Below are 23,778 nucleotides of genomic sequence, written 5' to 3'. Positions count from 1 at the left end.
AGGTGGGGTGGCGGGAGTGGTGGGCAGCTGGGTGGTGGGGGTTTGGGTCCTGAGGGGAAGCCCTGGCTGGATGTGTCACACTGGCCTGGAACCCTGGCCTGTTCTCGTTGGTTACTGGTTATGGAGTGTGTAGGGGGCTGGCCTGGGAGGGTCTCAGGCTGGTGAATGAGTCTGAACTTCCCACACTACTCCTGGCACTGGGTTAAAGCCTGAAAGGGCCAGGTCAAAATGCCAGCATGGCCGTGAGGGATGGGACTTCTGCCATACATGAGTGGCCAGTCATATTTCAGCTCTGCTGCTCAGGCCAAGAGGGGGCCAGTGTAGGGGGCCTTGGTGTAGAGAGAAGAAGGAAGGCAGCCACACGTCCAAGAGGGCAGGCCTATGACAGGGCTGGGAGGGGACAAGAGACATGATGAAACATGTGGTCCAAGATCCTGTCCCAGAGTGTTGCTGATGTGCTGCTGGAAGCACACGGCCCAGCTTCGAGGGGCCAACACGGCCACACCACAGGGTACCGGGGCTCCAGAGCCAGGGGCGGAGCAGGGGTACAGGCAGAGGGACTGGGAGGGAGTGAGAGAGCTGCTGCGGTGGAGGAAGGTTTCAAAACCCACTTCCACCCTCCCTTCCCCGCAGTGACGCTGTTTAACAAACAGGACATCCTGAAAACAGAGAAGGTGGCCAGTGGGCTTTGGGTGTGACTGTCCACCTGTTTCCCCGTGGTAGTCAGGATCAACTACCCCAGCCCACGGGAAAACCCCCACCTCCCCCTTTGACAGACCATCATGGGGAAATAGCGTTGCCACTGCAAAACAAAGACAGAGGCTCATGGCCAGCTTCCAGGGGATCCCCCAGGCTCCTCTGAGAACATCCATGTCTCGTGCTGAGATTAAATGGAAGATGCCAACAGGACCAGCAAAGGGCTCAGGACGCCCAAATGAAGGTGTGAGTTATCCTGCTGTGTTCAGTGACCTGACTAACTGAGGTGCTGCAGAGGACAAGGATCAGGAGTGGAGAGAGGCTGTCCTGTGCTATGTTGCAGAAATAAGGACGGTCACCTGTGTTTTTCCTTCCCTGCTAGGCCCTGAATAATTAACTTTTTAAGTTAAAGACTGAAGGGATCTATACCTCTCTGCAGTGAATGCCTCAACTAGACACTTCCACATGATCCATTATTATCTTGTCATAAATTTATTCTCCATTGTTCAGTTAAAATTATCAAATTTCATTTATCATATTACCCCTGCACCAAAAATAGTCAAAACACAAAAGCATAAGACCCCCTGAGAATTAAAATGAACAAAAATCTATTCACCTCTTTTACTACCCCGATGATTCTAGGTCAACCCATGGAAATATTCATCATTCTATTTCCTGCCATACTGTTTCCAATTTCCAGTCATCTAATTAGTAATCGATTAATTTCCATTCAACAATGATAATTCAACTTGCACTAAAACAAATAATAATTACCCATAACATTAAAGGATGAACCTGATCCCTTATACTGATATCCATAATTATCTTCATTGCCTCAACCAACCTCCTCTGGCTTCTACCCCATTCATTTATACCAACTACTCAATTATCAATAAATCTAGGTATAGCAATCCCCTGTGAGCAGGTGCAGTAATTACAAGCTTCCACTTTAAAACAAAAATCTCCTTGGCTCACTTTTTACCACAAGGCACACCTATGCCACTTATCCCTATTCACTAGTACTCATTGAAACCATTAGCCTATTCATTCACCGATAGCATTAGCTGTGCAATTAACAGCCAACATTACAGCTGGCCACCTGCTAATACATTTAATCGGAGGATCCACACTGGTACTATCAACTATTAGTCTTCCCATAGCTTCAATTGCTTTCATTATTCTAATACTACTAACCATTCTCGAATTCGCCATAGCCCTTATTCAGGCTTATGTCTTGACACTACTACTAAGCCTTTATATGACAACACATAATGACCCACCAAACACATGCCTACCATATAGTCAAACCCAGCCCCTGATCACTGACAGGAGCCCTCTCAGCCCTCCTGATAACATCTGGCCTGGCCATGTGATTTCACTTTAATTCTATCACTCTTTTAACCCTAGGCCTACTAATCAACACATTAACTATACACCAGTGATGACGTGACATTATCCGAGAAAGTACATTTCAAGGCCACCATACAACAATTGTCCAAAAAGGCCTCCAATAGGGAATAATTCTATTTATTATCTCAGAAATATTCTTTGCTGGTTTCTTCTGGGCATTCTACCACAAGTCTAGCCCCGACTCCAGAATTAGGGGGACATTGACCTCCAACAGGCATTTTTCCCCTCGACTCCTTAGAAGTACCCCTCCTAAATATATCTGTATTACTTGCATCAGGAGTTTCAATTACTTGGGCCCACCACAGCCTAATAGAAGGTAATCGAAAGCAAATAATTCAAGCATTCTCCATCACAGTCACCTTAGGTATTTACTTCACCCTCTTACAACTCTCAGAATATTTCGAGACCCCTTTTACTATCTCTTATGGAATCTACAGCTCAACATTCTCTTTTTTTTTGAGAGGGAGCCTCACTGTATCGCCCAGGCTAGAGTGCAGCAACGCGATCTCAGCTCACTGCAAGCTCCGCCTCCCGGGTTCACACCATTCTCCTGCCTCAGCCTCCCGAGTAGCTGGGACTACAGGTGCCCGCCACCACACCTTGCTAATCTTTTTGTATTTTTAGTAGAGACGGGGTTTCACTGTGTTAACCAGGATGGTCTTGATCTCGTGATCCACCTGCCTCAGCCTCCCAAAGTGCTGGGGTTACAGGCGTGAGCCACCGTGCCCGGCCCAACATTCTTTATAGTCACAGGTTTTCACGGACTTCATGTTATTATCAGATCAACATTTCTCACCATGTGCCTCCTCCGCCAATTAAAATTCCACTTTACATCCAACCACCACTTTCGCTTTGAAGCCGCCGCCTGATAGACACTTCATAGACGTAGTATGACTATTCTTATATGTCTCTTTCTACTGATGAGGATCCTACTCTTTTAGTATAAATAGTACCATTGACTTCCAAACAACTAGTTTCCATAGTATCCAAAAGAGAGTAATTAACCTGACACTAGCCCTAGTAACCGACATCTTACTGGCCCTATTACTAATAATAATTACGTTTTGGCTCCCACAACTTAACATTTATATAGAAAAATATAGCCTCTATGAATGCGGATTTGACCCAATAACCTCCACCCGCCTCCCCTTTTCCATAAAATTTTTCCTAGTAGCCATCACATTTCTCCTCTTTGACTTAGAAATCGCTCTACTACTGCCCCTAACATGAGCCCATCAAACAAACAACCTGACACTAACAATCAGCATAGCCCTTATACTAGTTATCATTTTAATCCTAGGCTTAACTTATGAATGAACCCAAAAAGGATTAGACTGAGTTGAATTGGTAAGTAGTTTAAGTCAAAATAAATGATTTTGACGCATTAGATTATGATAGGCCTTATTTACCAAATGCCCTCTATTTATATCAATATCATATTGGCATATACCATAGCACTACTGGGAGTATTAGTCTATCAATCCCACCTAATATCATCCCTATTATGCCTAGAAGGCATCATACTATCAATATTTATCATAATTACTCTTACAACTTTAAATATACATTTCCTTCTAGCATCCGTAACACCCATCATCCTCCTAGTATTTGCTGCCTGTGAAGCCGCAGTTCTTGCCTTACTAGTTTCAATCTCTAACACATATGGTCTAGATTACATACAAAACCTGCACTTACTTCAATACTAGAAATTATTATTCCAACAATTATACTGTTACCAATAACATGATTCTCTGAAAATTCTATAATCTGAATCAACATGACTACCCACAGTCTACTCATCAGCCTCATTACCCTATTATTTTTTAACTAATTCAACGATAACTCACCCAACTCCTCATTAATCTTTTCTGACCCGCTGACATCCCCCCTTCTAATCTTAACAGCCTGACTACAAACTCCAGCAAGCCAATATCACCTGCCCAATGAATCACCCCCATGAAAAAAAGCTCTATATTTCTATATTGGTTTCCCCGCAGATTTTAATTATAGCATTCACAGCCGCAGAACTAATTATATTTTATATCCTCTTTGAAGCTACACTAATTCCTACCCTGATTATCATCACCCGCTGAGGTAAGCAACCAGAGTGCCTCAATGCCAGCTCATATTTCCTATTTATACACTAGTAGGATCTGTCCCTCTACTTGTTACACTTGTCTACATTCAAAATACCTCAGTTTCACTAAATATGCTAGTAATGATATTTACCACCCAAGAACTATTAGCCTCCTGATCCAATAATCTTATATGACTAGCATGTATTATGGCTTTTATAGTGAAAATACCTCTATACGGACTTCACCTGTGACTCCCCAAAGCCCACGTAGAAGCCCCTATTGACGGCTCAATAGTACTTGCAGCAGTTCTCCTAAAGCTAGGCGGCTGCGGTGTAATATGGCTTACCCTTATCCTCAGCCTCCTAACAGAATATATAGCCTACCCATTCCTCATACTATCCCTATGAGGAATAGTTATGACAAGCTCTATTTGTCTATGACGAACCAATCTAAAATCACTTATTGCCTACTCCTGCATAAGCCATATAGCACTTGTTATCATAGCTATCCTCGTCCAAAACCCTTGAAGCTTTACAGGTGCAGTCACCCTTATAATTGCCCATGGACTCACTTCATCCTTATTATTCTGCCTAGCAAATTTGAACTACAAGCAAATCCATACCCGAACCATATTACTTACCTGAGGCCTTCAAATACTGCTTCCACTAATAGCCTCTTGATGACTTCTAGCAAATCTCACTAATCTTGCCTTATGCCCTACCATTAATCTAGTAGGATAACTCTTTGTGACCATAGCTTCATTCTCCTGATCAAATGTCACTATTATGCTTACAGGACTTAACATACTAATTACAGCCCTCTACTCCCTATATGTATTAATCATGATACAACAAGGGACACTCACATATTACACTGACAGTATTAAACCTTCCTTTACACGAGAAAATACATTAATATTTATACATGTCGCACCTACCCTTCTATTACCCTTAAACCCTAAAATTATTATGGGGTTTACATGCTGTAGCTATAGTATAACCAAAACATTAGATTGTGGATCTAATAATAGAGGCCTGCAACTTATCTACCAAGAAAGTACTCAAGGACAGCTAACTTGTGCCCCGATGCCTAACAACATGGTTTCTCAACTTTTAAAGAATTAGAATTATCTATTGGTCTTAGGAACCAAAAACATTGGTGCAACTCCAAATAAAAGTAACAAATATGTATTTTTTCCACTACTATAACAGCCCTAATCCCCCTTAATCCTACCAATTATTATCACCTTAGTCAACCCCTGCAAAAAAGTTCATACCCAAACTACGTAAAAATATCTATCGTATGAGCCTTCACCATTAGCCTCATCCCAACAATGTTTATACGTACAGACCAAGAAGTCATTATCTCAAACTGACATTGAATGACAGTCCAAACTCTTAAACCCTCACTAAGCTTCAAACTACTTTGCCACAATATTTATCCCAGTAGCACTATTTGTTACCTGATCTGTTGTAGAATTCTCAATATGATACATAAACTCAGACCCTAACAATCAATTTTTCAGTTATTTACTTATTTTCCTCATCACAGTATTAATTCTGGTCACCACCAACAACCTCTTTCAACTTTTTTTTTTTTTTTTTTTTTTCAGACGGAGTCTCGCTCTGTCGTCCAGGCTTGAGTGCAGTGGCGCGATCTCGGCTCACTGCAAGCTCTGCCTCCCGGGTTCACGCCATTCTCCTGCCTCAACCTCCCGAGTAGCTGGGACTACAGGTGCCCGCCACCACGCCAGGCTAATTTTTTTGTATTTTTAGTAGAGACGGGAGACGGGGTTTCAGCGTGTTAGCCAGGATGGTCTCGATCTCCTGACCTCGTGATCCGCCCGCCTCGGCCTCCCAAAGTGCTGGGATTACAGGCGTGAGCCACCACGCCCGGCCCTTTCAACTCTTTATCAGATGAGAAGGCGTAGGAATCATGTCTAGCTGGCTGATGATACGGCCGAGCAGATGCTAACAAAAGCAGGCCTCCAAACAGTTCTGTACAACCGCATCGGCGATACTGGCTTTATTTTAGCTATAGCATGATTTCGCTTATCCTCCAACACATGAGACGTTCAACAAGCATTTATTCTAAACCCTATCCCCGACCCCCTTCCATTAATTACTTAGCAGCAGCAGGAAAGTCAGCTAAATTCAGCCTCCATCCCTGATTCCCATCCGCCACAGAAGGCCCAACCCCAGTCTCAGCCCTACTCCACTCCAGCACTGTAGTTGTAGCAGTTTTCCTACTCATCCGTTTCTACTCTTTAATAGAAAATAACCTATTAATCCAAACCTTTACATTATGTCTAGGGGCTATTACCACCCTACTTACAGCAATCCGCCCTTCAGCGCCAGGGGAATGCCTGACAGCTACCTTCTCCCCCGTGACCGCCGGGCTCCGTATCCTGGACTAGCCGCCGGGCTCGGGAGAGCAGGAAACTGGCGAGTGCCCCGGCCTCGCCTCGTCAGCCCCGGAGCCTTCACCAATCCCGGGCCCGGAAAGACCACGCCCACTGCTGGCCCCGCCCAGCACCTGCGCAGGTGCGGTCTCCACCTCAAGCCAGCTGGGCCTTATGATAGTCAAAATTGGTATTAATCAGCCGCACCTAGCATTCCTTCACATCTGCATCCACGCCTTTTAAAAAGCTATATTATTTATATGTTCAGGCTCCATTATCCATAACCTCAATGATGAACAAGATATCCGAAAAATAGGAGGACTATTTTACCCTTCACTTCCTCTTCCCTTATTATTGGCAGCCTTGCACTTACAGATATGCCTTTCCTCACAGCCTTTTACTCTAAAGATCTTATCATCGAAACCGCAAATACATCATACACCAACGCCTGAGCCCTATTACTCTTATTGCCACCTCTTTAACAGCTGTCTATAGCACTCGAATTATTTTCTTCACTAATAGGACAACCTCACTTCATAACTCTATTATTAATGAAAATAATCCCTTCCTAATTAACTCAATTAAGCACCTAACAATCGGCAGTATCTTTGCTGGATTCCACATGACCAACAGTATTATTCCTGCTTCATCCCAAACAACTATACCACTTCACCTAAAGCTCACAGCCCTAGGTGTAACCACCTTAGGCCTCTTACTAGCAATAGAGCTCAAGCTCATAACTAATAATCTTAAACTAAAGTACCCATTACAGATATTTAACTTCTCCAATATGCTAGGTTTTTATTCAGCCATAATTCATCGTTCAACCCCCCACTCAAGCCTATTCAGGGGTTAGGCTAAAGGTTAAAGCACAGATTTTAATTCATTAAACTTTTATTTTCTTTATTCTCTCTTTCCCCCATGATAATATAGGACAGCAGTTCTCAAATGCTTTGGTCACAAGACCCCCTCACACTCTTGAAATGATTGAGGACCTCAACGAGTTTTGTTTATGAGCTACGTCAACATTTAGCATCTTAGAAATTAAAGCCAATAACTCTGAAAAACATTTATGCATTCATTTTAAGACTATACATCCATTACATGTTAACTTAAAAAATTTTTTAAACCTATATTTTCCAAAACAAAAAATATATTTCATCAGTAGGAGTGGCATCGTTTTGCATTTTTGCAGATCCTTAAAGCCTGGCTTAACAGAAGGCTGCTGCATCCTCATAGCTGCTTCCGCTATGGTATCTGTTGCAGTATGGTATCCTGACTGAAGAAAACTACATGGGGTTGGGAAAGGAAGGATCTTGAGGACCCTCAGGGGTCCTTGGACCACACTTCTGAGGGCATGGTGCGGCAGCCGACTTTAACCCATACATTCTAGAACAGAGAGAGCCATGACCAAACCAGAGGGAGAGACACCTGCAGATATCCTGGGTTGCGGGCTGGAAGAAGTATTAAGAGTTGATGAAGCAGCTTGGCATTGCCTCTCTTTTATCCTAGGGAAGGGATAAACCACTGTCTTGTTGCGAGGCATGGTTGTGTTATGTCAGGTGGGAGCCTGATTTCTGAGGTGTGCGCATGGGAAGATGGAGGTGCGTCAGATAGCCAAGGAAAGGGGTTTAGTGGACTTTTGTCATCTTTGGCATCTGAACACCCTTCCTTTTGGGAAAATCTTTTATCGAGTGAGTTCTGTCAGAGTCCTGCCTCCTCCTCCTCGAGACAAAGGAGCCAGATGCTCTTTCCTCGCATGTTCCGGAAGCTACAGAATGAACACATACCTGAGGTTTGCCCGATCATATCCTCCCTCCTGGTACTTAACCTTGAGCTCATGGCAGACAGCTGAGGAAGTACTCGCAGCAGCAGGGGTGCGGCTGGAGGCTCCCTTTTTGTGGGTGTCATGCTGTCAGTGGTGGTGGCCATGGCAACTGCTGCATCTCCAGCAAATGGTCCCTGTGGTGCAGCCCTGCCTGGGTTTCCAGCCACGCAACTTCCTGGATCCCTGTGAACTTGCTGGGTTTCATCCCGTCTTTCCTGCCCGGCTGAGTGACCTGTAACCCAACAGCTTCCTTCACCAAGTCAGGGCCCTGGCAGGGCCGGACGGGATGGCCTCCCTCACCGTCTGCTGCTTCCTCACCTACATGGCTGGGCTCCCTGCACCCACGCTTGGCCTTTCCAAAGCACCTTGCATAGCCCTCCAGAGAAGCTTTGGATTCCAGCACTTTCCTAAAACTGTCCTGTGTGGAGCACTCAGGCCTCACCACTTCTGAGGGGCTGGAATGCAGGGTCTTTCTCATCTCACCTCAAATCCCCAAAAGATTCCTTCTAATGGAAACAGCTTTTAAAAATTTCAGGATATTTGTAAAGCACAGGGGAAACAAATCATGGATGATTTGCCACATATTTTGCAATTCCTTGAGAACCATTTTGTAACACTGAGGTCACGGACTGACAGCCCCCTGTGTGGACTGTACTTGTTCCTTGGCCATGCACTGCCTCACCCCACAGAGGTCAGGCATGGCCATGTGTTGTGGCCAACAGAAAGTGAGCAGGGGCTGTATTTGTGCTTGCAAGGTATGGCTTGACCTCCTGTGCTTCTGCCATGAGAAAGAACACGGCCCAAGGTAAGCTGCTACTTCAACCAGGGACCCAGAATACGGGACATGTTGTGGAGCAGACCTGATCAGACCCCCAGCCTGGAGCATAACCTACAAGCCAACTTGTAGACTACCCAAGAATGGGAATCTAGTTGTAGACCACCGAGATTTCTGATGCTGTTTTGCAGCAAAAGCTGACTGATACATCACAGGAGAAATAGTTACAGAATTTGACACATGCTGAACGCCGGATAATCAGTGTTTCATGGCAGTTAGGTAAATCCCAGGCACTGCTGAACTGCTCACAGCCTCACAGACCAAACGACTCCCTACAACCTGTCACGTCTGTTTTTCCCTGATGGTCCTGACAGCGGATGGCCTACCTGGTGAGAAAGCTTGTTTCCACACTAGATGCTGGCTTTCCAACACCAGATAGCTTGAGGGGAGAGGAGGTTAAGATGGGCTGGGGGGTTATGGGGGACCCCTCAGGTTGGGAAGTTTGCACCAGGTGCCAACAAGCTCCTGGCCTGAAACTGCAGCCAGGAGGGGCCAGTGGTCCCACTGCAGCCTCCAAACCTGCCTCCCAATTCCTCCAGCACTGCCTGCCCATGCACCCCTAAATCTTACTGAAATGAAAATCCATGTCTTTGAGATATTCTTTAGGGGTGGAGGGGAGGCACTGGGCTCCTGAAAACAAAGATGGGCTTAAAGTTCTAGGTCACCCTGAGGCTAGCAGCATCCTTCCCTGCGTTTTGCAAAAGCTGCTCTGGGCTCTTTCTCTCTGTGGGTGCGGCTCACACTTCTCACCGTACAGGACACTTTGCATGGGCAGGGCTGTTTGCTCTCCACTGCATCCCCACTGCCTGGCACCATGCTTGGCTTGGGGTAGGTCTTCAAGAAATATTGAGAATGTGAATGAATCAATGAATCCTTATTTATAAAAAGTTACAACCACTGCTACTGAGGGCTGCTGGCTGGCGTAAACTGCCAGTGTGAGAGAGACAGACCGAGCTCTCTCAGACAGCGAGCTCAGTCCCAGCCAACTAAGCCCAGCTGTAGCTCCCTCAAGCATTCTGGCACTCAGGTTCCTAGCGCTGGCTTTTGTTGAGAGCATGTGTACAGAGCATGTTATTTTAATGTTTTATATAGGGCAAAAATAGTGAATTTAGGGTTATGTTTTTTTCTCCAAACCCAACAAGTTTGCCTCATGGCCAGGGCAAAGTGTGTGGAGCCCAGTTGAGATCATTTTTAGTAAGTTACTAATAAGAAAAGTGGACTCCATCCAGTCTTCTCTGCAGTAATAACACCAACACTCCTTTTTGTTTTGACCTCCTTTCGAAAGTATTTATTTGTTCTCAAACATTACTCTTGCAGGATCCGGCTTCTGCCCTGATTCCCTGGTGTACCACCAGCACCTAAAGAAACACTGTACTTGCCGGGTGCAGTGGCTCCCGCCTGTAATCCCAGCACTTTGGGAGGCCGAGGCGGGCAGATCACCTCAAGTCAGGAGTTCGAGACCAGCCTGACCAACATGGAGAAACCCTGTCTCTATTAAAAATACGAAATTAACCAGGCATGGTGGCGCATGCCTGTAATCCCAGCTACTCGGGAGGCTGAGGCAGGAGAATCAGTTGAACTGGGAGGCGGAGGCTGCGGTGAGCCGAGATCAAGATCGTGCCATTGCACTCCAGCCTGGGCAACAAGAGTGAAACTGTCTCAAAAACAAAACAAAACAAACAAACAAAAAAAAAAAAAAAGAAAAGAAAAAAGAAACACTGTTCTTATCTACAAAGAGAATTTTAACTGTTGTTTCCCTATTGCTGACAGATGAAAGTTTGGCCCTTAAAATGACACCTGCTTCTGCTGACCACTTCCAGTTAAGGCCACTCTCTCCATCTTTCCAATGACAAGTAATGCTTCACACTACAGCCAACTAATAGTTTAAGATTCTTAGAAATGGACAAACCACTTGTTGCTTATTTCCACACAGTTACTACCTGTGTGGAAAAATTCAAGGTGCTAAATAACAGTGCCACTTTATGGCCTGGTACCACACTGGAGCGTGTCACAAGTTCCCAAGGGCAGTGGCCTCTTCCTCTACTAACGGGTACTACCAGAGACCTTAGTTACTAACACCTAAATATTAAGACCCATGGGATTTGCAATCCCTATATTCATGCCTAGTACTTTGGTAAGATCCACACCTGGCACATACTGTTTTATGTAGTTTTCAGGACATCTGCAATAGACACATATCTTCACACGTAAGCTTTAAAAAATACTTTAACATAATACATGGTAATGCAGAGAACTAGAATTCAACATATTACACTGCTAAAATATTCATATAAATACTATATATGCATGGGTTCATTCCATTAGAAAAATTCACCTATCAGAATATTAAAGACCAGTATCAGCAAAGCCCAAGGAGAGCGTATTTTAACAGTAGGAACACTAAAAATATCAACTATGAGGTTTATAAACAAGTGGTGGGAAAGAGAACTCTTTACATTTGCTTTGTTATGACAGGCACAATCTGAAATACAATTTTAGATTAGCAGTGTATAAAAATACTTTTTAAACAATACTTTTGATAGGTACAGTAGCACTTAAACAAACAGCTGTGTAGTTATTCGTTTTGAGGACCTACTAAAACAATTCAACTTACTGCCCCCAGCTACACCTGAAAGTGCAAACCTGGAAAGCAAGTCTCTTACCCAGGTACACACCACACACACCCACATACTGAAGCCACCTCCATCTATGATGCATACTGATGAGGCGGTGATCTCAAACAGGGCGTGAGACGACAGTGTTTGAAGCCTGTTTCCATTTCCAGGTTTGGGATGAATGAACAAGAGGCAAAGGCAAGGTGGAGTCTGTGTGTGCCTGGGTCCTCTCTAGGAGTTTAATCTGGCATATCAATATTTAACTTGGGAGGGGGGGGAACGTATTTCCCAGGGCTCTGGGTTATAACTACTCTGGCCTTCTTTCCAAATATTGGAGCAATTTTCGGAGCTTCTGGAACTGATGTTTCTTCAGCATCTTCACTATCTTCGTGATGGAGATCATATGAAATGTTCCCATATTCTCTTAAAAATGGGAAAATTTCAAGCAGAAACTGACAGAAGTCTCTGCGAATGCCAAACCACCAATGATTGCCCCCCTTTCGCCTAAATGTTGTGGCCATTAAAGTTAGTAAGGAAAGCCAAAGGGGGACAAATATGGAGACGTAGGAGAATGTATTGTGGCCATCCAATCTGTGAACGAGCAGGACCTCAAAAGTGAGCAGAGGCACGACAATCGTTATCCAACTGATAGCCATGGTCACGTGTGTTCTTCGCTGCTCGGCAACCACATCCAGGGACCGCAGGAACAGGAGGGACCAGACGATGTAATACAGAACGACCAGGCAAAGGAACGACATGAGGATCCACAGGGGCACAAACACCACTAGCCACGGCCAGTGAATAATCCTGTCCAGCTTTAGGGCGATGAAGATGAACTGCAGTATGTTGACCGAGCACAGGATCTCCAGCTCCAGCGACCTATCGTGTCGAAAGCCCCAGACGCAGGCAGCCACGGACACGGGGGACACGAAGAAGAGAGGCATGAAGACCAGCAGCCAGAAGTGGGTGCCCCTCTCCACCCTGTCGCAGACCAGGACTTCGAACATGAGCAGCAGCAGGTGGATGACCACAGCGATCAGCATGGCTTTGAACTCCACACAGGCCTCTCCCTCGGTGCGGTAGCGAGGGTTGCGGGCCCAAACGCCCGCGCCCACGGAGGCGCCTGCGACGACTAGAAGCTTCCACAGCCATATGGGGGCAAAGACGGCCCAGTAGCTCCATTGGATGATGCCGTCCAGGCGGAGGGGCAGCAGCACCGAGAAGAGCAGCAGGCAGGTATAGATGAGAAACTTACTGGGGTTGAAGTCCTGGAACAGGCCCCTGGGGTTCATGGCGGAGGCCGCCGCTTGCCTGCCCGGGCCTGCTCCCCTGCGACGCTCGGCGCTCGCGTCTCCGAGGTTCCCCCGGCCGCCGCCTCCCGGGCCCGGCCCAAGCCGGCTCCGGGTGGACGAATGCCGGGGCGACCAGGAGGGGGCTCCGAGCGGCGACGCGGAGAGGCCGGAACACGTGCACGCGCGGTCACGTGGCCCGGCCGGAAGCGCGCTGGGGTGTGGCGTGCGCGGGCACGGGCGGCGCGGCGGCTACGAACTGGGCGTTGCCTCGGTCCCGCCGCCGCCCTCCTTCATTCCGTACCCATCAAGAAGGCACCTAATGCTTGTGGGACCCGGAGGGGCCTGGCGCGCTGCTGACTCCCCAAGCGGCCCGCGACCTTGGGCTGACGCTTCCAGGCGACTCCGGGAACATGGAGGCGGGAGTGAGCTCACATCCTCCCTGCCGGCCGGGGCGGGCCCTGCGAGGGCGTGGCCGGGCGGAGAGGGCGGGGTCTGGGCGTTGGCACCCTACCCCTCTCTGCCGGGATCCTCCCCTCCCCGCGCTCGCCGCGGCTCCCCGGGAACCCGCCCGGGGCTAGGGTGCCCGCGGTAAGGCTCCAGCACCCCATGCGCGCGAGCAGAGGCGGGTGGCCGGGCTAGTGCGGGAGTTTGCGAGCGAGGGAGCGGGTGCCGGTAACTCAAGTGATGCAAGGCGACGTGCATGATCGCAGACCTGTGGGGGCCGGCGCAGGGGCGGCGGCGGGTGTATCCCTGGCTCAAAGGAAAAGGCCCGCGCGTGTAGACTCAGTGCACGAGGTGGGGGAGCCTTGCCTGGGATAAAGACTCGCGGGGCAGAACTCCGCCTGGCGGAGGAACGGACGTTTCTCAGGCTGCCTGCGAAGTGGCTGTGCAGAGATCCCAGGCGGCAGCGGGGCTCTTGTACCTGTCCTTCTCACTCCAGAGTGGAAGGTGCTGGTGAGGGTGTTAGACCCCACTCGGCCCCTGGACAGCGTCCCGCGGAGCAGGGGAGGAAACTGGATCCAGACCGGGGTTGGGGGTTGCTTCCTGCCCCAGGTCACCCGGCAGGTTAACGGAGAATCGCGTCGCAGATACAGGGCTCCTACCTTCAAGTGTCTAGTCCTCATTTTGACTCATTTGGCCCTGTCTCTGTGTTATTCTAGCAAAACAATATTTTCCTTTTCCTTTGGAAAAGGGTACTGGACCAGAGGTCAAGAAATTTGGGTTCTTGTCCAGGCCGTGCCACCCATCAGCTGAGAAACCTAGGCAAATTCACCTCTTTCTCTCTGGGCCTCAGTTTCCTGGTCTGTGAAGTGGGGGACAGACCTGGGTGGTGTTTAAGAGCAAGGCTGCAGCGGGTCTGTGATTTGGAGCACCCCTTTCGCCCTCTGGCCAGTTGGGCAGACCCTGGAGGATTTCTACCTGTCTTCCCCGCTGTCCCACTGCTCAGCAGAGCCCTAGCTGCCCTCCTTCCTGCCCTCACCAGTCTCTCCTAGTCCTGTTTCCTGAAGTGGGTGTGGGATGTTGTCACGCAGGTCCTGGGCTCTGAAGTGGGACAGGCCATCCTCTAGAGGAATGCATCACCTGTCAGGGCCTCCGCAGAGTGGCCCTCCCGCACCCTCACAGCCCTGCCCCAGGCGGGCATGAGCAGGGTGTCCAGGGTGTGGGGCGGACAGTCCCAGCCCCGAGGCGCTCTCCACAACTTCACTTCAGCCACAGGCAATCTGTGGCCCTGGGGAAGGGAGTCCAGCTGAGCGAGCTTCACCAGTCCTCAGGCTCAGCCCTGAAGGCTGACTTCATAGATGTGTCTTCAGGGCCTCTTGTTTCTGGAGAGCCTTATCTCCCTCCACTCCTCCCCTAAACAGAGTTGCTCCAATCTGTTTTACACATTGGTCTTTTTTGTACTCTTTTCTCCCAAGAAGGATTTGTCAACTAAAAATTTGTAAAAGTGGAAAACCCCCTCACCAATCCAACCTCTTCATCTGTGAAATGGGCTGAGAAAAGCACACAGGATTGTTTTGAGGATTAGATGAATCAATACATGGAACTTTGCACTTTGCATTTAGAGCGTGCAAGTAATTGATATGACCCCACTAGGAAAGCAGAGCCCGTGGAGGGGAGGCGCTGCCAGGAGCGCCCCCACCCTCCGGGAGCTGGTGGCAGAGTCAGCTCCTCTGGACCCTGCGAGAACAGTCAGAAGTCCTTCCCAATCACCTATGTAGTCAGATGAACTCAGGGCCTCTGCTGCCATCTTTGTGGCAAAGACAGAGTTCGGAGCATATTTTCCCACCTTGAGCTCCTCATTCAGAACAAGTGCACCCTCTCCATCCAAGAAATGGGTATTGAGGTGTCCTGTCACAGTGCAACAGTGGCTCTGCTGCGCAGCTCCTGAGGGAGGGCAGACCCAGCTTCCAGGCTTGTGCCACAGGGTGAGGGATGCTGTCTGCCATCTGTCCCCGGCTGGCTTCCTTTGGCCTGCAGGCCTTGACCCCTCCCCCATCCTGTCCTGGGCATCAGACACCCCTCCTTCACTGTTTTCCCTGATGCGGCCAGTCTCTCAGACACCCGCCTTTGTCTTTTATTTACCTGTAAAGCTAACATGGATTGTTTGCTATGTGCCAGGTGCTGGCGGCACAGCAGTCCCCAAGGCTGGTACACAAAGTGTGAATTCATTCACTTACATATGGTGTGTGTGGATGCGGTGCTCCAGGCCACTGGCATGGGCTGCTATCCCCCAGTCAGGGTGTGTGGGGGGCACATGGCCCCAAGGGCAGGGGCTGACATGGTTTGAAGGTCACTGTCCTAACAGATGGGGAAGTCCTGGGATGTGTCCTCACCCCAGCCTCTCTCCCCTGCTTGGCATCCTCGGTCCCAACTTTCCTGTCTGAACTGTGAGGCCCTCCCAAACTGATCCCGGCACACCTGGTGGCCAGGGCCCTTATGGTCCATGTACCAGCCTAGCTAGTTTGCTGCTTCCCCCTGAGTATGGCCCACCCCGACATGGCCTCTCTCTCCTTCCTGGGCACCAAGACCCAGGACAGGGCTTCAAGCCCTGAGAAACCTCGACCCCTGGTGGACCAGTGACCCTTCTCTCACCTCCCACAGCATCTGGGTGCCAGAGGTGGGGTAGGGGCGGGGGCCTTGTTCCTATCCTGGGACTCATTTCACTGGGTGTTGTCTGTTTGGCCTTCTGTCCTTTCGTGAGATTTTAGCTCCAGACACCCAGCTAGCACTTACATCGTAGCAAATGTTTGAGAGACGTTGGCTGAATGAGTGAAGGAATGCATTTAACACTACTCATGACGGCGATGCTCCTGTCCCAGAGGAGATGCTGTGGCCAGCATGGCACCAACAGTGGGACCCGTGTCCTTTCATCGCCAGCATCCTAGGCCCTGTTCCCTCCACTCTCCAGCCCAGGTGATCTTTCTTCCTCGGTAACCAATTGCCACAGGTGTTATCAGTTTAAAGCAGCAGCCAGTTACTGTCCACCATGAACTGAGAGTCAGAAGTCAGCATCATATACCCAGCCAGTGCTCCGCTTGAGTCACAAAGCCAAGATCTGGGTGTGGGCACTCCAGCGGTGAACCTGCATTCGAGTTCTGTGTTGGCAGGATGCAGTTCCATCGAGTTGTGGGACTGAGGTTCCTGTTGCCGTGCCAGCCATGGGCCTCGGGGTTCATTGTCAGCCCCCTGTATTTCCTGACTTGTGGCCTCCTTCAAAGCCACCCTTGGTGGGCTGTCCTTATGTCTGGAGTCTGTCTTCTGCCTTCCTTGTTTTAAGGGCTCCTGTGATTACTTTGGGTTACTCAGCTAACCCAGGATCACCTCTCTATTTTAAGGTCAGCCTGTTAGTAACCACAATTCCATCTGCAAATTCCTTACTTAGAATTCTGCTCAGTACCAGCGGTCAGGCCCAGCTCGGCTATTCCTGCCCCACAACGGCCACTGCTTAGCAAGAGCTGAGCTGGGTCTCCAGGGAGAGCGAACCCTTGCCTGGCACCCTCCACAGCAGACCAGGGTGACAGTAACACCTGGGCATGGTCCCAGTCAGAGCATCTGGAAGCTGGTGGGAGTTAGGTTTCCCCTGTAGCCCTCTGGCTGCAGGACATGGGATGCTCTTGTTGAATGTCCTCTGAGGGCCTGGCTTGGGACAGGGGGATGACCTGCGCAGAAAGCCCAGGGAAATTTTCCCTTTTGGCCGGATTCGTGGATTTGCTCACGTCAGCTTCTTCACAAGGAAGCCACAGCCCACCTGGCCCTTGTGCCAGCCTCATTGCCCACCATTACCCCTTGGTCCCAGTCTCTAAATGAAGAGCACGCTGTCACCTCTACAATAGCCTCCTCCCATCTCCCTGCTTCCCCCACTGCCAGCACACACACACCAGTGTGGTAGTGTGCCCGTGGGCATGGACTTGAGTCACCCCAGCCCCAGGTGCGAGTCCAGGCTCTGTGACCTTGACAGATGACTTAGTTTCCAGCCCCGATCTGTGAAATGGAGATAACTTCCCAAAACTGTGACGGCAAAAGGAAACAATGAAGGAAACGTACAATGCCTCCATTATTTTCCCCCAGTGGTGGCAGTTAACTGCCTCTCAGCAGCAGATTGTGTGTCCCCTCCCTCGGGTCCCACAGGGTATCATCCTGTTTGCTCATCTGACTCTCTGGACTCCCTGTGACTTTCTCAAGGACAGGGACCCATCTCTTATCTCTGTGTTAGCAGTTTCCAGCACAGGTTCGTACGCGGTAAGTGATTCTGGAAAGTGCATGCGGGCAGGAAGACAGGAGCTGATGTGACATCTCCTGTGGGCTGAGCAGCAGAGCATGGGAACCTTCCTGAGACAAAGCAGCTTGTCTGAAGCTCACAGGTCCCAGTGTTACAGGGAGGTGCTGCTGGGCTCGCATGAGGACCTTCTGGAGCGTGACAGCCCCTCACGCTCGCACATGGCTTAATATTTCAAAGCACGATATCATCTGGAGCTCACTTCAGAGACAGAGGTGGCAAAGCACTAACCTCATTTGACAGATGGGGAAACAGGCCCAAGACCCACAACCGTGGTTCTCTGCTAACTCTGCAGCTGCAGACTTTCCACAGGGCCCTGCTGTTGGCCAGGTGGGCGTCTCTGCCCTGTTTATCAGCTCAGTCCAGTGAGAATGGCTCCCTGAAGAGCCAGACTCTGGCTGGGACCCCTTGAGACTTAGGCTCCTGTTTTAGCAGCTTTTTCCTTCCTTAACCCGTGTATTAATTTAACAAATACATATCAGGCATCTTCCCTGTGCCCTAGGCCCTTGTCCTGGGTACACACGTAGCAGTGAACTCTTCAGGTGGCTTCTCCTGTGCTGGTCCCTTCTCAGTTCAGGTATCACCCCCTTCAGGGTCACCTCTCTGACCACCCCACCCAAAGTCATTGTCTCACTTGCGTCTCCTTATTTCTCCTTTTCTTATATGGTCACTTTAGAAAAAGCTGGAAAACACATACTCATTTAAAGAAAGAAAATGCTGTAGTCTAGCACCTACAGAAGATCACTGTGAACATTTTACTGTGTTTTTCCTTCCAGTCGGTCTACTCAGCAAAGAGGTGTCATCCTCCACATACCCATTTGATTCTGCTTTTTTACTTATGGTTAATTCTAAAACTCACTTCACATTTTAACGTCTCTGGATCCTGCACTGTACAGTGGCTGATGTTTTACAGGCACTGTCAGCTGGTGTTAACATTCATCTCTTTCTAGAGGAGGTTGTATTCGTTTCTGCCAGTCACCTGGGGCACTGCCAACTTGACATAACCTTAAACAAATTCAGTTACAGCATTTGCTTGAGGTGTTTCCAGACCATATGTTTGTGCAAATTCAGACTCAAACCAGCGTGAGTACTGGCTTGTGCACGTCCTCAGGGGCAGTTTTGTTCCCTCCCTGCATCCGGGTCCGTGGTTGGGACACTGGCTCTTTCTGCCTGACGAGGCTGCTTATCATTCTCCTCACACCAAAGAAATAGCCCTTTAGGATCCCAGCTTTACTTAGACGTCCCTTATTAGATAACCATTCTGAGTTTTTTTTTCTTCCTTAAAGGTACGTGAAATGGTGGTGTGTTCTCTAATCAACAGTGTTTTAAATGTGATGAAATGCCATAGATAGAAACACTTCTCAGATTTCCATAAACATGTGAGCATCTTTTCAATGGCCCCACAATATTACATTGAAAGTAGTGCAGTACTTTACTCACCCATTGCCTTGTGTATTTGAGTTAGTTTCGTTCTTTTATGAAATGAAGGGACTGTGCTCTATCTCACGGCTTCTTTGCATCCAGATTGTTTTTAAGGGTAGATTCTCAGATACAGACACACCATGGTGAAGGAATGAATACAGTAGTCCCCCCTTATCTGAGGTTTATCTTTCCAAGTTTTCATTTACCTGCAGTACACCAAGGTTTGAAAATATTAAATGGAAAGTTTCAGAAATAACTCCTAAATTTTAAATGGCACTCTGTTCTGAGTAGCGTGACAAAATCTTGCTCCATCTAGCCTGGGACGCGACCCCTCTCTTTGTCCAGCATCTTCACACCGGGCGTGCTCCCTGGGCGATCACATCAGCTGCCGCCAGATCGCTGTTCTTCTGTTCAGGTCACCCTTGTTGACTTAATAATGGCTCCAAAGCACAAGAGTACTGTGCCTAATTTACAAATTAAACTCTATCGTAGGTGTGTATGCACAGGGAAATACATAGTGTATATAGGGGTTTGGTACTATCTGTGGCTTTGGGCATCTACTGGGGGTCTTGGAACATGTCCCCTATGGATAAGGGGGGACAACTTCATTCTAAAGACCCTTGACACATAAAGCCTAGTGTATCTTTTTTTTTTTTTTTTTTTTTTGAGATGGAGTCGCTCTGTCACCCAGGCTGGAGTGCTGTGGCCCGATCTTGGCTCACTGCAACCTCCACTTCCTGAGTTCAAGCAATTCTCCTGCCTCAGCCTCCTGAGTAGCTGGGTGGTACAGGTGCACCACTATGCCTAGCTAATTTTTGTATTTTTAGTAGAGATGGGGTTTCACCATCTTGGCCAGGCTGGTCTCAAACTCCTGACCTCAGGTGATCTGCCGGCCTCGGCTTCCCAAAGTGCTGAGATTCCAGGTGTGAGCCACTGTGCCCGGCCTTTTATTCTGTTTTCTGTGTTATCTTTGAGGAAATGGAGTCAGTGCCACCCCGAGTTGGGGTGTGAATCTGCCTGTATTGATAGCAGCTGGCAGAGCTTATTTAGAAAACTCCACAGGGTTGAAGAATTAAAGAGGCTGCAATCAAAGGTAGACTCAAGTATAGGGCTGTATAATATTAAAAGTCAACTAAAAATAGGGCCAGTGTTGACCTGTTTGTGAGTGTGCACATGCAGAGGTCGGGGTTTTCCGGGTCAGATCACAGCCTTCAAATGTTATGAACAACACAGTGAGCACTGGGATCATTTAATTTGAGGCATTCAAATATAATTTAATTAATTCAAACTAATATTTTGTGGAGGTGAGTGGGAAGCTTCCTGAATTATGGAATTAGGCAATCCAGGTATCAATTGTACTTAAGTTGACATTACTAAAATATTTTCAGAAGTTTTCATGTACAATTTAAGTTTTTTCCCCAGTCTCATTTGCACTCAATTTACTCAGCAAAACATTTTTTTTCTTGGACAAAGGTCATTCCCAGCCCGGCTCTCACCTGGCTTTGTCATAAATTCCAAGAGAGTGTGATGTGGACAAATGATGTGCTTCCTGCGTCAGAAACAGACGTTTGTAAAATTGTAATCCTAATTTCACTCTGGGTTGCCTTTCATTCTTCCATTGCCTGGTGCAAAGCAGCAAAAAAATAAAATAAATGCCTCTGCACGCCACTGAGAGCCAGGCGCTGGAGTTACCCCGTGAACAGTGTGGGGTTCCTGACTTGAAGGAGCATCTAGCAGTAGAGGAAGCAGCACAGCCTGGTGACTCAGGGGCCACAGGAGCATGGCCCTCCCCTGTCAAAGCTGACTTCTCATTTCTCAGGACAAAATCCATACACTTTACCATGCCCTTCAAGGCCCTGGCTGACTGGCCGTGGCCCATCTCTCTGGCCTCACCTCACTGCCCGCTGGGCTCCTGTGGCCGCATCAGCTTCTCTCTGCTCCTCAGACTCCCAGACTAGAGCTGTTGCTGCCTCAGGGTGTTGTTTTATGTGTTTTCACAGATGCCTTTAGGGGAGATAGACTTAAAAGAGTCTGGGCAACATGCACAGCCTCCAAGCAGTTCACTCATCACTCAGCTACTATGGCCAGATTGCCTGCTAGTGCCTGGTATGTGCCAGGCCCTGGGGAAGGAAGCAATGCCCTGTGGCCCTTGTTCCCAAGGACCAAGCACTTTTCCATGCAGTTAAGGTGCACAAACACGAAACACTGAATAACCCTGAAAGAGCCAAAGAGAGGACCAGAGGTCACTGGGCTGAATATGATGAAAAGTCAACTAAAAACCAGAAAAAAAAAACGTCGAAAATAAGCTATAGGGCAGCGATCAGGGGAGAAGCTTGTGTTCTCGGCTGCAACAGAACCCCGAGGAGACCACTGCCGAGAAGGTGCCCTGGTGTAGTTAAGCATGGGCCAAAGAAGGGACCACCTGGGTTCAAACTTGGCCTCGTCATTTCAGCAGCTGTGTGTCCTTGACCAAATGGCTCAGCCTCTTTGAGTCTAGGTTTTCTCATCTGTACAATGGGGATAATAATATCTACTTCACAGGACAAAGGTGAGATAATAGAGATACAGGCCTGGCACATTCAGTAGATGCCCGCATGGACACGTACTCCCCTCCCACACCCCACCCTGTGCTGCTATAGAGGAGAGTGCCCAGGAAGATCTGTGCTCAAGTCAGCTGGGCATAACTAAGGACACCTTAAATTGTGTAACCAGGTGACAGGCACCTCATTCATTCTCCACCCTGGGGCTGTTTCTGCTTTATAAATTAAGGGGGCCAGGGTGGCCCAGAGGTCCCCAGATGCAGGTCCAAGTGCAGCATTGCTGGCTACACACAGGCAGATTCTGGGGCCTCACCCCGAGAATCTTGGTGATTCAGACTCACCAAGTCAGAATCCTTGCAGGTGAGGCTCAGAAACCATTTTTATAAGTCTTCCCAGGTGATTCCAAGTACAGCCAGGTCTTCGCACCGACACAGCCAGACGGCCCCTGAAAAGCTTTCTCAGCCTTTGCAGTCTGTTTCTGGCCCCATCAAATGTGCTGAGCAGTGTGGGTTTGGTTCAGTGTTCATCCCCCACTTTCATCAGAGACAGGGGGGTTCTCTTGGTCCTCACTCATGGGAGGAAGCTGCAAGCGGAGACAACTAAGTGGAGAAATAAATCTCTAGCAGCTGCCTGCTGCCCTGCTCTAGAGGTTGTCTGCGAGGAAGGGAAACAGCTAACTTCCAAGAACTGGGGTGCTTTCTCCCCGCCTATCAGCTGAATCGAAACTGAAAATATGCGTCCGAGGCTGGAGATCCGTGACAGGATTGAAACCTTGACAAGCAATCCCTTCTCATGCGGCTGCTTTCCACATAAGAAAGAAAATGAAACTCCTCGGAGTTCCTGCTGGTCTTAGATTTTTCTCTGGTAAAAACAAAAATTATTTACTGTCACTGAGGTTCTTTCCAGATTACCCCAAACAGCCGTAACTTTCCCAGCTTTATCTGGGGGGATATTTGGGGTGGTGAATTGCTGTTCGCATAGTGAATTCCTAATGCAGATCCAGCGTTACTAGATTTCCCCCGTGAAGACAGGTCATCTCTTGAGCTCTGAGTGCTCTTACAGAGCAGGGGGGTTGAAGAAAGAGGTTCTCCCTGATGGTTTCTAAGTGGGTGCTTTAAAAAGCTCAGTAAGCGCCTGGCACAGTGGCTCACGCCTGTAATCCCAGCACTTTGGGAGGCCGAGGTGGGCAGATCACCTGAGGTCAGGAGTTCGAGACGAGCCTGGCCAACATGGTGAAACCCCGTCTCTACTAAAAATACAAAAACGAGTTTGGCGTGGTGGTGCATGCCTATAATGCCAGTTACTCAGGAGGCTGAGGCTGGAGAATCACTGGAACCTGGGAGGCAGAGGTTGCAGTGAGCCAAAATTGCGCCATTGTACTCCAGCATGAGCAACAAGAGCGAAACACTATCTAAAACAAAAAAACAAAAAAACAAACAAAAAAAACACCTCAGTAAGAGTGGAAGTGGTTTACGACTATTGATGCCACAACAACAGATGCATCAGCAAAAGGGAACTTCAGGAACAATATGGTCGGGATGGAGGTGTTGGAGGTTGTTTTTCTTTTAATTAACAAAAAAACAGGAACACATTTAGAAGTAGAGGGCCCAATTTTCTCTTTTTGGTCTGAAAGGGGCTTCAAAAAATTGTTTTCAGTGTTAAATAGAATAACAATGGCAATGAAGATAGTGAGAAGCGCCACCATCTGTTTAGCATGATGTCCCCGTTGGGACTGGGGGAGAGATTTGCTCCCGTTACGGGGGAGACTGAGGCTCAGAAGGGTCAAGTGCCTGGCCCAGGCACCTCGTCCTGTTAGAGGAGGGCACAGCTGCCTGTCGCCGCTCCTTCCCCATCTCTGCCTCTCTAATCTTCCTTGAGGAAGAT

At 48.4% G+C, this 23,778-nt stretch overlaps 1 protein-coding gene, 1 long non-coding RNA gene and 1 pseudogene across 2 annotated transcripts; 1 reads left to right on the top strand and 2 right to left on the bottom strand.

Annotated features, from left to right (window-relative positions):
• The first annotated feature begins 419 nt into the window (after nt 1–419).
• On the top strand, nt 420–7,441 carry LOC129031536 (NADH-ubiquinone oxidoreductase chain 5-like; annotated as a pseudogene).
• A 3,066-nt stretch (nt 7,442–10,507) lies between these two features.
• Nucleotides 10,508–15,110, bottom strand: TMEM185B (transmembrane protein 185B). Its single transcript, XM_054477345.2, has one exon. The coding sequence runs from the start codon at nt 13,153–13,155 to the stop codon at nt 12,103–12,105; it is 1,053 nt and encodes a 350-aa protein (XP_054333320.1). The 5' UTR covers nt 13,156–15,110; the 3' UTR covers nt 10,508–12,102.
• A 4,262-nt stretch (nt 15,111–19,372) lies between these two features.
• Nucleotides 19,373–22,585, bottom strand: LOC134737675 (uncharacterized). The gene is made up of 3 exons (XR_010122785.1): nt 22,236–22,585; nt 20,851–20,976; nt 19,373–19,560 (listed from the first exon to the last, which is right to left on the bottom strand). It is a non-coding gene; the product is annotated as an uncharacterized LOC134737675 (long non-coding RNA).
• Between the last annotated feature and the right edge of the window lie 1,193 nt (nt 22,586–23,778).

The sequence above is a fragment of the Pongo pygmaeus genome, chromosome 11 (genome assembly GCF_028885625.2).
Source record: "Pongo pygmaeus isolate AG05252 chromosome 11, NHGRI_mPonPyg2-v2.0_pri, whole genome shotgun sequence".
Lineage (NCBI taxonomy): Eukaryota > Metazoa > Chordata > Mammalia > Primates > Hominidae > Pongo > Pongo pygmaeus.
This window is presented reverse-complemented; position numbering and strand designations above follow the sequence as displayed.

What these genes read in the sequence shown, in the direction of transcription:
- TMEM185B (XM_054477345.2), bottom strand. Translation starts at nt 13,155, where the DNA reads ATGAACCCCAGGGGCCTGTTCCAGGACTTCAACCCCAGTAAGTTTCTC.